Source organism: Microtus ochrogaster, chromosome 6 (genome assembly GCF_000317375.1).
Source record: "Microtus ochrogaster isolate Prairie Vole_2 chromosome 6, MicOch1.0, whole genome shotgun sequence".
Classification (NCBI taxonomy): Eukaryota; Metazoa; Chordata; class Mammalia; order Rodentia; family Cricetidae; genus Microtus; species Microtus ochrogaster.
The window spans coordinates 9,445,923-9,462,338 of NC_022013.1; the positions used below are offsets into that span (position 1 = coordinate 9,445,923).

General features: G+C 43.6%; 1 protein-coding gene across 2 annotated transcripts in view; it reads left to right on the forward strand.

Annotated features, from left to right (window-relative positions):
- Nucleotides 1-5,382, forward strand: part of Insig2 (insulin induced gene 2) — a 23,166-nt gene extending 17,784 nt beyond the window's left edge. The window contains exons 4-6 of one of the 2 annotated variants that reach the window (XM_013346691.2): nt 2,051-2,229; nt 2,402-2,501; nt 3,754-5,382. In XM_013346691.2, the coding sequence (XP_013202145.1) occupies nt 2,051-2,229; nt 2,402-2,501; nt 3,754-3,795 (321 nt within the window). In that variant the 3' untranslated portion in view covers nt 3,796-5,382. The remainder of the gene's footprint in view (nt 1-2,050; nt 2,230-2,401; nt 2,502-3,753) is intronic. The other variant, XM_005348254.2, reaches the window with a different exon arrangement.
- The last annotated feature ends 11,034 nt before the right edge of the window (nt 5,383-16,416 follow it).

Here is a 16,416-nt window from a genome sequence, read left to right on the forward strand (position 1 = left end):
TCTCTCTCTCTCTCTCACACACACACACACACACACACACACACACACACACACACACCTCTAATTAGCTTACAAAGTACTAAGCTTCTCTATGTCCTTTTCATACATCTTTCTCTACCTGCACTCCCCTGCCAACTTTTTCATGTGAGTGCTGGGATCCTATCTTGTCCTCCTGCTTACATAGAAGTCCTTTTACCTGCTGAGTTGTCTCCCCCCAAAAAAGTGTTTTCTTTGTAGGTGGGAGAGTTAAATAGCCCTTTCTACAGCTTTAAAAGCCTTGCATACAATATGCATTTTTGGCTTCATTCACTTTTTTTGTTTCTAAGTGAAATATTTAAACATAGCAATCTTAGCTGTCATGTCTACCCTTTAAAGAAGATAGAAGATGTTTACAAAATTTATAGCAAAGACTTTTCATATTAGGTTACTTAGACCTTGGAAAACCACAAGGTAAAGCTTCTGAAACTGATATATTTGACTGATTTACTCTAAAAGCCTCCTTATTGTGCTAAATAACTTAATTAGTTAGCAAGATGAAACCCATTACTATTGTTTCCTGCTGTTATTATGTGAATGCCGCTTGTAATGCAAATTCTAATTGGTTTAAATAATAAAACTCCCTGAATCAGATATTAGGGGGTGAATGCTGAAAGATCAGAAAAGCAGAGCAGCCAGCCACTAGTTCTTACTACTGAATCCTCAGACCGAATGGGCGATCCTTTCTCTACAAGTCCTCAGATTGAATCCTGAGCTTCTGTCTCCTCCTGCCTTCTATTCCTGTCTGCCCAGCCTGGTCACTTTCAGTCTGCACCTCCCAGTGCTGGGATTAAAGGTGTGTGCCACTGCTGCTGGCCTCTAGGGTTAACTAGTGTGGCTAGCTCTGCACTTTTATCTTCAGGCAAGCTAATCAGCGCTGAGAACCTTATGTTTAGAGTGTACATACAAGAACAGCTAAAAGAAAAACAGAAATTTGCCCAGATGAACTGTTAGTTTTCTTGTTAGACCAGCCACTCACAAGGACTGATCTTAAGAGAGTGGCATACAGCTGTCCTCAGAGGCCTGGACTTGGCCAGCAGGGGTTTTATATGCTGCTTTAGCGTGAAAGGTGGAGAAAAGGTTGGTAGCACTAGAATCAGGAAATGGTTTCATGGGCATGTTTTGGGAGGCAAAGAAAGAAAAGACTTTCGTAGTACTGGCTTTGGTCAGAGCTGTAGTCCAACAATGAACCAGTTACAGAGGCAAGGTGGAGCCTTTGGAGCATAGAAAATGCCTTTTTAATGGCAGAACTAATTTTCTTAGTGTAATCCTCAAGCCAAAAAAAAAAAAAATTCAGAAAATTGAATTCGTAAAGCTTCATTCTCCTCAGAGATTCCTGAGTAAAAGGGGCCATATATTTGTGAATAGATGCCTACGTGTGTGCCAGAAATAAAATATCACCGGAGCAGAGTGCCCTGCTAGAGAGTCACAGGCACCAGAATAGTTTGGCAGGGGGGAAGATAATGTTCACTTCAAGGCTTTATCCTCAACAAATTAAAAGCAGAGCAGTTGACATAATAGAAGGGATGCTATGTCCTTGGTGCTCTTGTTCTGAACTGCATTATTATAAAATGTGTCTGTCAGTAAATCACACAGCAATGTGGTACCTGTTAAATAGCTGTCAGCTCTTCTCTTTCCAGGTTCCTCTATGATTTTCAAGTAATTCTGAACCATTTTGAAAAGTATTATTGGTTTTCTTTTCTTTCTTTTTTCCCCCCAAAAGTGTGTTCTGTTAGCACTGCTATCCAAAGTGCACAGTTACATGTTTAGACACAAAGGCACTTCCTAAAGAGTGCCTGACTTTACCCTGGATGGGTTATAAGAAGGTAGGAAATGTTATTTAGTGCCCTCTGTATCTGGTATGTAGACATCGTTTTACTTGCATCCATCTTCATGTGTTGTGAAAGAAGTTTGTGGACACCCGAGAAGAACCAAGTCCCTTGAAAGTGGCCTCTTATTTAGAAAAGTGAACAGTTGATATCATCTGCTTCCTTGTTTTCTGATGGCTCCTTAGCACTGGTCTCAGAAAGTAGACTTTGACAACAACTTCCAGTTTTCCCTCACGCTGGCTGCGCTGTCGGTAGGACTGTGGTGGACTTTTGACAGATCAAGAAGTGGTTTTGGCCTTGGTGTTGGAATCGCTTTCTTAGCTACTGTTGTCACCCAACTGCTAGTCTACAATGGTGTTTACCAGTGAGTGTTGTCGCTCTTTTTACCTGGTTGCTATAAATCAATAACTGCATTCAAAATTGAGAACTCAATGGGGTTATCGAGTTTAATGTATAGAATTACTTCTCTTCATTATGCCTGTCTTGAGTGCCCTTGACCGTGCTCTGTGGGTTATTAAATGTTTCTGTTATTCTAGATACACATCTCCAGATTTTCTCTATGTCCGTTCTTGGTTGCCATGTATATTTTTTGCTGGAGGCATAACAATGGGAAACATTGGTCGTCAACTGGCAATGGTAAGCTGAGGCCCACGCAGGGTTGAGTTGCATGATACCATTTCTTAAAATGCCCATCACTCAAGGGAAAGCATCGATGGAGACGGGGTCTTTGAACTCTCTTTTGTGCTTTCATTGAAATAAATCATTTGGATGAATTTAATCTGAGGAGTATTAATACTTGAGGAACAGCTAGAGGGAAAAGGAAAAATTGGCTATGGGTAGTCTGGGAGAGTTTGTTGACCATATAGTGATGTTTGGTTGCTTTGTTTTTATTAGTTTACAGTTTTCCGTTCCATCAACATTTATTTTTTTTGTCTTAATACAGTCTCAAGTAGCCCACCTTGCCTTGAACTCACTCTGTAGCCTAGGATGACCTTGAATTTCTGGTCTTCCTGCTTCCACCTCTTGAGTGCTGGAATTATAAGTCTGTACCACTACACTTGGATCATGTGGTCCTGGAGACAGAACTCTGGGCCTCTTTCATACTCAGCAAGCACTCTCAGCCCTGGTAAAAGAACAGTTTTAAAAATGAAGAGGGCATAGTATATAGTATTGGTAAATGAAGACTGTCTCAAGCTGACCAAGATACTCATTTTAGTTATGAATGGAAACACACTGTGATACCACCCCCCACCCCCCCCACCCGTGCCACCACCCCGGTCATGTGGCAAGAGTTACACAGTGACATTTGGAGGCCACAGCAGTTGCTTTCACTTGAGTTTGGCCATCTGGGAGAACTGTGGTTTACTTGCTGTTGTTTTGATACTCTGAGCACCCAGTTCTAACTCGGTGTATTTCCTTCCTTTTGAATTTTAACTATTCATTTTGGTAGTTATACTTTTAGAATATTGTTTTAATTTGGATCCTTTATATTGTAATATATTTTTCTGCGAAATCATAGAGTGATTTGAAATGATGGCTTGAATTCATTACTGTCCTGAAGTTCATGGCTTGTCCTTGCTGGTCTGTGAGCACTGTGTATCATGGGGTTTCCCTACATCACCAGCTGCTGTGGCTTACAGTGTGGGAATAGTCGTCTTTTTGCCGCCCATCACTGCTGTCTGCAGATTTATACTTTGAATGCCATTTTGCAACTCTTAGTTCTTTGAGGAATAAAGTGAACATATTAAAACATTTATGTTTATAGCTTTTAAATTTGTTTGGAAGTTGCAGTTCACAAGTGATTTTAAATCTGTTAACTTTTTTGACCTTTTAATCTTTGCAAGTGATTTTAAATCTGTTAACTTTTTTGACCTTTTAATCTTTGCAGTATGAATGTAAAGTTATTCCTGAAAAATCTCATCAAGAATGAAGAAGGCAGAATCTGTCTTTTCTCTAGGAAGCCATGGGAAAGCATTGTGTGTTTGCTAGACGCACCAGCGAAATTTGGACTGTGAAATTGCGAGGATGCAGTTTTCCTGGATTGGTGTGTGTGTGACACACACGTTTCTGCAGTCTGTGATTGCTTCTGTAAATCAGTTACCAACCTTTCGGTATTTGATTTCAATAAATGTAAGATATATGTGCACTACATGAAAGACATGTTTATGAGTACATGAAATTTCTAAATTTTTTAGACATACCATGCGTTGTTTCACAATGTTGACGTGCCAAACTACGCTGTTACTGTCACAGAGACTAAGAGTGCTTTGGACAATTTAGAAATTTAGTGAAACAGAAGAAGAAAGCTGAAAACAAACCAAACAGAAAGCGAATGGGTAGCTGGTCTTCCCCTCTCGCTGACTGTCGTGCCTTCTGTTTCTCATCAGCTGTGTGCATTACGAGCTAGCTCCCATGTGTGCTTTGTCTCTGTTGCTGTTGTGTCAGAGAGTTTAAACCCTAAATATGGTAACGGTGAACTTGCATAGAATGGTGTGAAACCCGCATTGCTGCAGGAGTCCAAAGAATACTGTTCTATGTTGACAGACTTTACCAGGGGTGTGTGTGTGATGTCAGGGGAGGTGATCAGCATTAACCTGCTTTGTGTCTAACTTTGGAAAAAGATAAATAGCTAAAACTTAGGGGATTTGATTAGATAAATGTGTTTGGGGAATACTGTGTTGTTTTCTCTCTGCCACAGAAACCAAAGTGATATTAGCTATTACTCGTTACTGAAGCTCACTGCTTTAGCACGTGATGATTAAGGAACACCAGGCAGATCAACATGAAGGTTCTGAAGGCAGGTAATGCTGGTGGGACTGGGCCGTGTATCAGCCTGGCTCTGGCAGGCCTGAGTCTGTTGCCTTCACAAGTGCAGTCTGAGGATGGTGGATGCATAACTCTCTGAGTGCTGATGTCTCCTGCTGAATGGTCCCGTCCTTGGAGAATAAGTTGAGAGAGTTCGTCACAGAGCTCCTGGCACATCTCATTAACAACTCCTGCCATGTATGGTTTAAGTATATCAGCTGACTTTCCACTTGCTTTCCTTCCTGGAGTTGTTAATTTTCTGGATACAAGCGTAAATTCTTCAGAATACTGTGGTGTGTGTGTGCTTATGTGTTGAGTGTGTGAGAGAAAATGTATACATGTGTCTGTGTGTGCATGTGCCCATGCTTTCCTACAGTGTCAAGTAGATACTTTAAAGCTGTTTTCTTTCAAAGCAGTGCTGAAATCTTGTACACCAGAGTGTAATGTGCTTTGTGTTCTCAGGCTGAGAGTGCGAACATCCCAAGAATACTCCGTATGGAATATGTGTACACAAGCCTAATGGTGGGAGTGGCCAACACACTGCTATCATTTATTATTCTGTCTTTCAGATGTTATTCATTTAGATCAAATAAGGTATATTTTTAGAATCAAATTTGTAAACTATAAAATCTTTAATAAGTTATAAGGTCTATGATATGTTTACTTTGAACATTGCTGTTGAAAGCAAGATGTATTAAATATGTAATTATCACTGTGTGTGAGTCCTTTTTTCTTCATGATAAATGTTAGGATTTGAGGCTGTTGGCTAATCTTATAAAATTAGTACAGGTGGTTGGATATGCTAAGAAATGATGAAAGAAACTCAGCAAATCCTTTGGGATAGAAGAATTATCAAATGAAAATGATTTTTTTTTTTAGTTTTTTGAGTCAGGGTTTCAAAAATTATAATCTTAAACAGGAAAAACTAATTCTGGCAAAAATAAAGTAGTTTTTAGTATTTTGATAACCACATAAACTTCCTGCACTTAGGAATGTAGTAAACATTATCAGTGGTGTATCTCTGCTCTCACTATGTGAACTCGTAGCAATTTGGGCCTCTGAAAACTGAGTACCTTTTGAGAAAACAGTGAAAAGTCCCTCATTGGAGTCCTGCTGATACTTTACACTTTACAAAGTCGACTTTCTCCTACCTGTTCTGGGTTCTGAAGATCTACCTCAGGTCTGCTGTGAGGCAAGTGCCTTCCTGGCTGAGCCATCACTCTAGCCCTTATCTGTGTACACCGAGCCCTGTCCCCGCTCCACCAGGCCAGGGGAGCTTTGGGTAATGTGGACATTTCCCACATTGTGTCTTATCCAGGTGAGATGCAGCCTGATCAGTCTAACTGAGTGCTTGTGCAGGCATGCTTGGCTCGCGTGCTGAGGTGTATGCTCTGCGTGGGGGCTGCTGAACCCTCCATGTCTGCAAAAGCCCTTACCAGGCTTTGGGACTCTGGGTCCACCTTTTCCTCCCTTCCCCTTTGGCCCTTCGTGTGTTTGGGAGAATGTCAATGTATGCCACAGCTCGCAGGAATCAACTCTCCCCTTCCATCCTGTGGGTCCCTGGGATCAGACTTGAGGGTCAGCTTTGCTGCAAGCACTTTTGACCCCTTGAGTCATGTCACTGCCCACCCCACTCCCGCCTCGAGGATTTTCAGCCCTGTCTTGTGTTGTCTGACACTGCAGAAGATGAGTGTGCTGGTGCAGGCTGGCTTGCACCACTCTGGGTGGTTTAACTTCTTGATTTTACTCTAGAGCTTTTTTTTCCCCCTCTTACTCTGGTTTGTTCCTTCCAATTTGGGATTAAGTGTGCAATTTCAGTTTGTGGGCCTATGTCTTCAACTCTGGAAATTGTCTTTCTCCCCATTTTTCACTTGAAGTTCCAAGTAGCCCAAGCTGGCCTTGAACTTTCTATTGTAGCAAAAGATGGCTTGAAGTTCTGATCCTCCTCCAAGTGCTGTGTTCAGCATTCACCACCACGCCCTCACTTACAAGGTGCTTGAGGAAGGAGGTGGATGTTATTTCCGTAAACCTAGAGAGGCCAGCAGAGAAGGCAGTCAGGGAGTTGGTTGTGACATGCTGAGATTGAGATTTGCAAGGGATGTCCAGAGAAATGTAGACATTGGCATTTGGGTGACGGCATGTAACTGAGGTGTTAACCAGTACATGGCAGTAATAAAGGAGGCTGTGGGGATGGATGGGCTTACCTTGGGGGTTGGGGTGGGGCATTCTAGAGTGTGAGCAGAGAAGCTGGAGAAAGAGGAATGTCCCCTGTAGGAGAAGGACACCAGAGTGGGCCTTGATAGAATGGGAAGGCTTGAGGCAGTGCGCAGCAGGCTTGACAGTGAGACAGGTTAGTTCTTCTTAAAGACGGGGCTAGATGATTTTAGTTTGTAGAAAACAATCTAGTGTGTTAACATCTTCTATGTATGTGCCCACATGCCTCTTGAGGCAAGATGACGACCTTGGGTATAGTTTCTCAGGAGCCACTCCCCCTCCCCCCTTTAAGACAGGGTCTCTCCTTCACCTGGACCTTGCCTGGAAAGCTAGACTAGCTGGCCATTGAGCTCAGGGACTGACTTGTCTCTCTCCCCAAGAGCTGGAATTATAAGCACACGCTACCATTCCTGGAGCTTGTTATATGGCTACTGTGGATCCAAGTTAGGATAAGCTCTTTACCAACTGAACCACCTACCTGGTCCCTACTGTGTTTTATCTTGGTAATGCTTGTCTGTGATTCCAACATTCAGGAAGCTGAGACAGGAAGATGACCAGTTTTAGGTCAGCCTAAGCTAAACAGCAAGAACTTGCCCTTAATAAATAAGCAAATAAACCAAAACAAAAATATTTCACATATGCTAAGACCGTTGAGAAAAACCTCATAGTCTGGGCAGGCAACAAGAGGACTTCGTAGTTTGAGGAGACATCTGGGAATGGGCAAGGGAACGGACAAGAAATGAAGGAACAATTGCCAGTCCGTGTTGAAGCTGTCAAGGAACAAGCTAAAGGGAGGTTCATTGGCACTAGAGCCAGTGGGTATGGTTGTGCTGTGTGTGGATGGGCTTAACAGCTGAGGAATTGAAACGAACACAAGAAAGTAGGTTTGTTATGGTGGACATTGGTGGGTCAACTTGGCCCCAGCCTATGTGAAAGATAAATGGAGGGTCCTAAGGACAGCAGTGAGAGGATCCAGGCAAATTGGGGAAGAAAGCCGAAACTCTGGTGCTGGTCTGAGCACATGAGGGAATAGGAGGAAGTCAAGATTGCAGATCTGAAGGAGATTTATAGCCTTGTGTGGTCGTTCATCTTCATTGGCCAGTTGATTTGATTTGGAATCACCTAGGAGGCAGAATGTGGGTGTGTTAGTGAGGCTATTTCCAGAGTAATATGGGTGGAACTGTCCCACGACTAGGATCTAGGACTGAATAAAAAGAGAAAAATAGAGCTAGGGGCACCACTCTTTCTCTCTCTCTGCTTCCAGACTGTGGCTGCCAAGTGACCAGATACCCCAAGCTCCTGCAACTCTAACTGCCTTCTTGCCATGATGGTCTACACTCTAAAGTCAAGCTAAAAAAAAAAAAATAAGCCCAACCATAAGTTGCTTCTCGTCAGGCATTCGGCTACAGTGAGAAACAACCAATACACCTTGTTTTATAAGACAGCCTGTGGGTTTGCAGGCAGACAAGAATGCTTGGAACATTTCCAATCATGATGAGGTTCAGGAGATGACTGACGGAGTTGTTAACTCCATTCACTGGAGTGAGAGGGCGGGGGCATCAGTGGACATACTCAAGGGTGAGACGCTCAAACTGATAGACATGCTGCCTGGAACGGGCTCTGACCAGATGCAAAGAAAGGTACTCATGTCTTCCTTTATCAGTGAATGAAGCTATTATTCCGTTTGCATGGGATTTTAACCAGAGGTTTTACATCGTCGTCTTATTTATTTATTCTGTAAGGTGTTCATTGTCCTGGTTTCCTTTCTGTTTTGTTGAGACAGTGACCTGAAGCTTGGGGGAAGAAAATTGTGACTTGGTTTATGCTTCCAGGAGGCAGTCCATCTCTGCGAGATTCTTAGCAGGAATCAGGCAGGAACTTGGAGGCAGAAACCATGGAGTTGAAAGGCACTTGCTCCCAAGCTCATTCTTGATGAACTTTTTTATACAACCCAGGTCCACCTGCCTACATATGGTACTGCCCACAGTGGGCTGGACCCTCCCACATCAGTTAATAAAAATACCCTCAGACATGCCCAGAGGTCAACCTGTTCTATGCAGTTCCTCAACCCTGGCTTTCCTCTCAGAGGACTTTAGCTCATGTCAGGTATCATGAAAAAAAATCTACTTGAGTAATCTTTTAATCCTGTTGAGAGACTTTCCCCCCTTGTTTTTGCTCCTAATATTCCTTATTATCTCAGTTTCTTTTCTTTATAAAAGGCCAGTGAGAGGGCTTGGGGTGTGGCTCAGCTGCCTACCACACACCACAGAAGCTGGGTACAGTAACACATGCCTATCATTCCAGCACTCAGGAGGTGGAGGAGGATCAGAAGTTTGAGGTCATCTTCAACTCTGTATCAACTTTGAGGTCAACCTGGGCTGCATGAGAGCCTGCCTCAAACCGAAATAACCCTAACTTCCTTTCTGGTTTTGGAATGTCTCTCAGCTGTTCCCTGTCAAGCTTCACTTTAGAATTGCTTGACTTGATCCTCCAGCTCCCAGAGCCCTTGTCTTTATTTGTATCCATTTGGTGTTTTTTTATTTCAGTGATCAGTTTTTAATTTCCAGGGTCCCTCTCGATCTCTCGCTAAGTTCTCACTGTGTAATCCCAGAACTCTCTTTGTAAAGCAGGCTGGTCTCAAACCCACAGAGGTCTGTGTGTCTGCGCTCTGAGTCTGGGATTAATTGTGTACTGCCAGCAAACACCACAAGAGTCTCTATTTTTAAAGAAGGTATGGCATACATCCCTTATCTTCTGAGGATGTCAATTCTGAAATCTTAGGGGACAGAAAGGGCAGTGGTTGTTGTTTGTTGTTTTGAGGCAAGATACACTCTATCCCAGGATTGTCTGGAATCTGTGTGGTTCCAGACTGGCTTTGAACTGAAGTCGATCCTCCTGCCTCAGCCCCCTGAGTGCTAATATTATATGAGTGAACTACCGTGTACCCTCTGATGTGGAGGCATGCCCTGGACGACCTGGTATACTGCAGAGATGAATGTCAGCCCTCACCACCAACGTAAGGCGAATTCTGGTTTGGTTTTGCCCACCTGGGATTGGGAAGGTGTGGGACAGTTGGCTAACCTAGCTTCTTCCTCATGACCAAGAAGGTCAGTTACCCTCTTCCCTTTTGGACACCAGTGACCTCTCCTCTGGTCTTAGAAGGTCCCTGGTTCTTTTAGCGGTTTTCTTCGTGGGTATCTTGAGTTATTGTTTCTCAAGAAATCCTTACAGTTTCTGGGCCAAGGTGCTTTTTTTTTTTTGGAGTATAGATGCAATTTCTTTAAAAAGCTTTTGTTGTTCTTGTTTCTATGGGTTTGCAGTAGGAGAGGAGAAGCTGTACCTTGCCTGCTTCACTGACCTGATTGAACTTTCCCCATGCATGTGTGTGTTTGTGTGTACATGCAGCTGTGTGTGTGTGTGTGCGTATACATGCAGACTTAATTTCTTATGAGGCAAGGGCTTTACTGCTGAATTACACTCCTAACTGCTCTCATCACTTACACTACAATGTATTGCTGTCTCTTATCATTTCCCAGTACATTAAAAAAAAAACCCTCCATTTAAAATTACTACTATCGCTCCGTTGTATGTGTGTTGTGTGGACATGTGTGTCACGGTGTGCAGGCAAAGATGAGAGGACAACCTAGGGGGTTGCTTCTCTCCTTGTACATTTATGTGGATGTTGGGACCAGACTCACATCATGAAGTAGTGAATCATGAATACTTACGTCTGGTCAACTACGTCAGAGGCCCTCCATTTTTGTTTTGTTAAAAAGCTGGGATATATAGGTTAAATCAGTGATTTCTTACTGGGTCTCAAGAAAAGTAGAAACAGATATATTTCCTTATTCAAAATACAAGTAGTACCCGGAGTCCTTGCCCACAAGTACCCCAGTGTCTGATCCTGTGTGCCTTGCTTTCTTTTATCACTGATGAGATCTGGAGAAGCTGTCCTCTTTCTGTGATTTACAAGACAGACTTTCTCCTGGCATGTCAACAGCTCTGAAGACAACGTTGTTAGGTATCAGCTTTGGCAGATAGGATAGATAACGACGTGCCCCGGAAAGGCTGGGCTATTGATGAGCCTGGTGTCAAAACTGATTGCCACATACAGGCGATTTTTTTTCCCCTTCACCATTTCACTGCTTTTGTTTCTGTGGAGATTGTCACAAACAAGGGCAGCTCTGGCTCCAAATCAAAACAACCATGACAACTGTGTTCCTTTCTGCTTTCTCATGGCAGGGTATATGGCAGCCCACTGTTCTGAAGGTGGACTTTAAAAGTGATCAGCACTTGGCAAACACTGTCATCAAAAACTAGTGTGTGTGCACGCACATGGTGGTGTGCTTATAGCTGTCCGTGCAGTGCACATGGACGCCAGAGGATGACCTCAGGTGTGGCTACTCAGGTGCTGTCCACCTTGATTGTCTTTTTTTTTCTTGTTTGTTTTTGTTGACAGGGTCTCTCACTGGCCTGGAACTTGCTACGCAGGCTCGGCTGACAAACCAGCTAGCCCAGTATCCACCTCACTTCACTGCCACAGAGCTGGGATTGCAAGAATGCAACACCTCACCTGACTTTCTATATGCGTTTTGGGATCAGCTAGAAAGCAAGCCCTTTGCCAACCAAGCTATCTCCAGTCTTTTGGGGAAGGAAGGAGGGTGGTATGTTTGGGGGGGTTATGTCTGGCAGTAGTGAGGGGGTAGAGTTGGGGGGATATGATCAAGATACACATATTGTAAACATGTATAAATTGTCAAACAGTAAAGATATTAAAATGTTTGTGGTGCTGCAGAGCGTCTTTGGAAATGTATAATTCACAAGCTCACACTCTTAGAAAGTGTTAGCAACACTTTCTGAGGAACGCTGGACAGACTGTGGCCATTAACCAGTTCCTTGTGATTACCAGTGAAGGAGACAAAGGAAAGAAAGAGGCTGAGCACTGAATCTGTTTGTCTAGAAGTTTCGCAGTACATTCCCTGGGAGCATCTGCCACGGAACACAGCTCATTCTACACCTCTCCCCCCCCATCATCACATGTCACTCACAGATCTGCCGGGAACGTCTGTCTGCTCAACCAGAGTGTGACAGTGGTGGCTCTGCTTGGAATCGCTCTGCTTGTACAAAAGCTTGCTGTTTTACAGCAGGACATGGCATAGGACTCAGGGTCATCTCGTCACCTTCAGTCAGCTGGATACATCTGCTGTGCACAGTCCCTACCTGCCTGGCCTGGGAATCTGTAGGCAGGTGCAGTTAAAATGAGGATCAAAGAGGCTGTTAATAGGTCAAGGATGCGGCAAAATGGTAAAATGCTTGTCTGGTCAGACTGAGAACCCGAGCTTGATCATGTGAATTTATGCACAAAAATCTAGGGATGTTGGAGGGGGTTGGAGAGATGGATCAGCCATTAGAGTGTTTGCTGCTCTACTGGAGGCTGATGTGGGACTCCCTCTGTATGCTGTGAATATGTTTTATCACCATTGGTTAATAAAGAACTGATTTGGCCTATGGCAGGACAGAATAGAGCTAGGCAAGAAAATTTAATTGAATGCAGGAAGAAAGAAGGTGGAGTCAGGCAGACCTCATGGAGCTGCTGAAGGAGAAAGATACCGGAACCTTACCAGTAAGCCACAGCCTTGTGGCGATCCATAGATTAATAGAAATGGGTTAAATTAAGATATAAGACACGGTCTTTTGCCCTCCATAGGTACCTGCACATACATACACACACACACACACACACACACACACACACACACACACACACACACACACATATATACACACACACACACACATATATATACCTATATATACATTTATACAACTACCTATGGCATGTGCTCATTCACACACACACAAAAATTTGGGGGAAAAAAAGCTACCCAGCAAACCCCAGGATCTGCCTTTTTTTGTCTTCCCTGTGGTATTACCATCTCCAGCTTTTTTCTCCTCCTAAATCAATGTGTCCTAGGTAAATGAGAATCCCTGTCTAAAAAGCCACGTTGGACAGCACCAGAGAAAGAATGACACCCAAGGTCATCTTTTGGCCTGCACACACACATACATATGCATACACGAGTGCATGCATGTTCACACTCGTGCACATGCACACACATGCATGCACACATGAATGCTCATATGCATGTACATATGCTCACCCCCCCCACACACAAATACTGTCAATAAGGTCAGACCCTGGTGAATTTTTTTGTGGCCCTAGACCTCATGAGTGTCAAGATCATGCATGTCTAAGAAAAAGCAGTCCCATGCATATTGAAGCAAATATTTCCAGAATATGTGTCAAACCCATCCCAAAGTTTAGTCAAATTGAGTTTGCCCCTCCCCGGAAAATAGTGAAAATATCTGATATATTTATTTGCCTTTTCAAAAGGCAATTTGCTTTCAAGATGTAACTTGGTTGGAATGTTACAATAGTGTCTGATATGTAAAGAAAGAGTGCTTCAGGGGCTGGGGAGATGACTCAGTTGGTAAAGTGCCTGCCTATAAGCAGAAGGACCTGAGCTCAGTACCCCAAATCCACATAAGAAACTGGACATGGTGATGGGAGTTTGGAATCCCAGTGCTGGGGGAAGGGAAAACAAATGGGTTCCTCAGGCTCACTGGCCACTCAGCCTAGTCTACTGGAGAGTTCAAGACCATGGAGAGACCCTTTCTCAAAAACTCTGACTCACGCTATGTGACTACCCCATGGTGCACATTGCCAAGGTTATGGACCAATGGTCATTGACCTTTTGACCATTTTCTGCTGAGCCCAGAAGCAACATGTTGCCTTTCTGCTTCATACATTGATTCATCCTGCAGCCTTGACCAGCAGCAAATAGATGGGTGACCTTTCCTTCAGGGGGAGAAAAGCCAGATACCAGTGACCACTCTGAATGCCTCAAGCCATGGGTGCAAAGAAGTAGCACTGTATTTTTATTAGAATGTTCTCTTTGTGTTACATACTAAGCATAACTATAAAGAATATTTCATGGTAAAAATATAACATAATGATATCATAATATTTCAGTTATATGAAATAAGAACTCTAAGTCCTAGGATGGTGAGAAGGAAGAATACAATTTGCTTTTATTCTTACTGTCCTATCAAAGCAGAAGTGAGGAGAAGGGATATTTCAGGGGCCTCTTTGTATCTGTAAGATCCCCAGTAGGCCCCTGTGTGGATTGATCTCCACCCTTGTGTGTGTGTGTGTGTGTGTGTGTGTGTGTGTGTGTGTGTGTTCACATTTACCTGTGCATGCACACATGGACACCAGAGGTCAATGTTGAGCATCTGCCTTCATCCTTCTCTACCTTAGTCTTTGAAACATGGTCTCTTGATGAGTTAAGCTCACCAATTTGGTTAAACTGTCGAGGCAGTGAGCTCCAGGAACTCACTCATATGCATCTTCCCAGAACTCATACCAAATCCACATTACCAGGCTCAGCTTCTTAGCTGGGTGCTGGGAATCTGAACTCAGGTCCTCATTCTTTCTGGATAAGCACCTTTCCAGCTGATTCACCTTTCCAGCCTGACTGATACGCTGCTGTGGCTGTCTGGGTCCATGTTTTTCAATGGTAGAATAGGAGTCCAGACCCTCATCTGACTTCAAGGATCTTCTTGTCACTGGGCTGAGAGGCCCTCAGCAGCTCGGAATGAATTGTGCACCAGGTTTCTTATTTCATTGCTGATAATGAATGGCTTGGGACAGCTATCGCTGACATGAAAGCAACTTAAGATTTTCTGTAGAAAAGTGAGGATGGGTGGGCAAGGAGGCTCAGATCAAAGCATCTGACAACCCAAGTTTGATTCCTGGCTCCCATGGTGAAGGGAGACAATCAAATCCTGCATGATATCTATGACTTCCATGTGCACATTAGCATGTGTACATGTGTGCACATCAAACACACACACAAATAATAATAATAATGACGCTGATGATGATGATGATGATGATGATGATGATGATGATGATGATAATACAACTATAGGGCTTTGTAGGCATCTTAGTGGACTGTTGCTTGAACATGAAGTGTCTCCCAGACTCGTATTTGAACGCTTGGTTCCCAGGTGGTGGTGCTGTTTGGGAAGATCATAGAAACTTTAGAAATTAGAATCTAGCTGGAGAAAGCGGGTTACTGGAAATGGGCGTTAAGATTTCATGGGGCAACCCCACTCCCTATATGCTCTCTGCTTCCTGACTGCGGTTGCAATGTGACCTTACGCTCCTGCTGCCATGCTATTTCCTCAAACCATGAGCCAAAATAAACTCCTTCCCTACGAGTTGCGGAAAAAGTAACTAACACAGACATATGCTTCTTTTGTGTAACTTGATTTCTCTGAGACATTAGGAAAAGTGTTCCCAGGCGGCCCGTGGCTTCCCCTTCTGAGCACCTCAGCTTGGATTTCAGGCCTCTTTCCAAGGTAGAGTCTCTACTGAAGTTTCCACAGACCCAGTTGGTCCCATACAGGAAGGAATCTTGCAGAAGAGTAAAGAGAATTTTAACAAATTTTATTTCTGACTTTTTCAAAATGTCTGGGCACAGAGAAACTTGTATGAATTATTGTATGGGGTGGCAGAGTTTTGTATATGAGCTGTAGGACATAAGTATCAGCCTTAAGGGAGCCACAAGGCTGTGTAGTGTATATAAATGGTGGAAGACAGGGTGTTCCTGAGTCTTAGTGAGCCTCTGTGTAGGAGAGGGAATGTTTTAAATCAGAGGAAATAGTTGCACAGCACAAAAATCAGATCACTTTGTGAAGATACCATTAGCCCATCATAGACTATGGTTCAACACTCTGAACATAATTGACAGATATAGAATTGTTCTCCCATACCACATGGGGGTGACTTTCTGGAAGCATGCAAATTTAAGAGACTGCCTCGGTTACAGCAGTTCATGCCTCTCACGTTAGCGTTGCCAGGGTTTCATTGGAAAACTACATTCTGAGGCTGACCAAGTGTAATCCTGGGGTGTGGTGGAGAAAGCCAGGGAAGAAAGTCAGGAGAAGTCACTTGGATTCTGGATAAGTCCTTACAGCAGTTTGGGCAAGTGCTTCCAGTGATCTATATGATAGATATATAATATCACTTTGTGTGTGTGTGTGTGTGTGTGTGTGTGTGTGTGTGTGTGTGTGTGTATCCTTGCCATAGTATTCCTATGGAGTGCAAAGGACAACTTGTGGGAGTTAGATTTCCCTATAGTGCGGGTCTCAGGGATTGAACTCAGGTCCTCAGTCTGGATGGCAAGCTCCTTTCCCTCCTGAACCATCTTGTCCACACTCTTAAATTTTGTCTAAGCAAGGGGAAGCCTAGTGTAGTGATGTGCACACAGCATCTGTTGACTGCACTGCATGCTCCTTGCATTGGGTTGCTTCACAGGGAACAGATTCCTGAGGAGGGAGTTCAGGAACCTGGCCACTTGTCAGCATCCTGAGTCACTGATAGCTTGACAGTGCTGTGGGCTTGCTTGACTCAGACTGGGGCTACTGTCTGCGGAGGGATGCCCACATCTGGGGCTACTGTCTG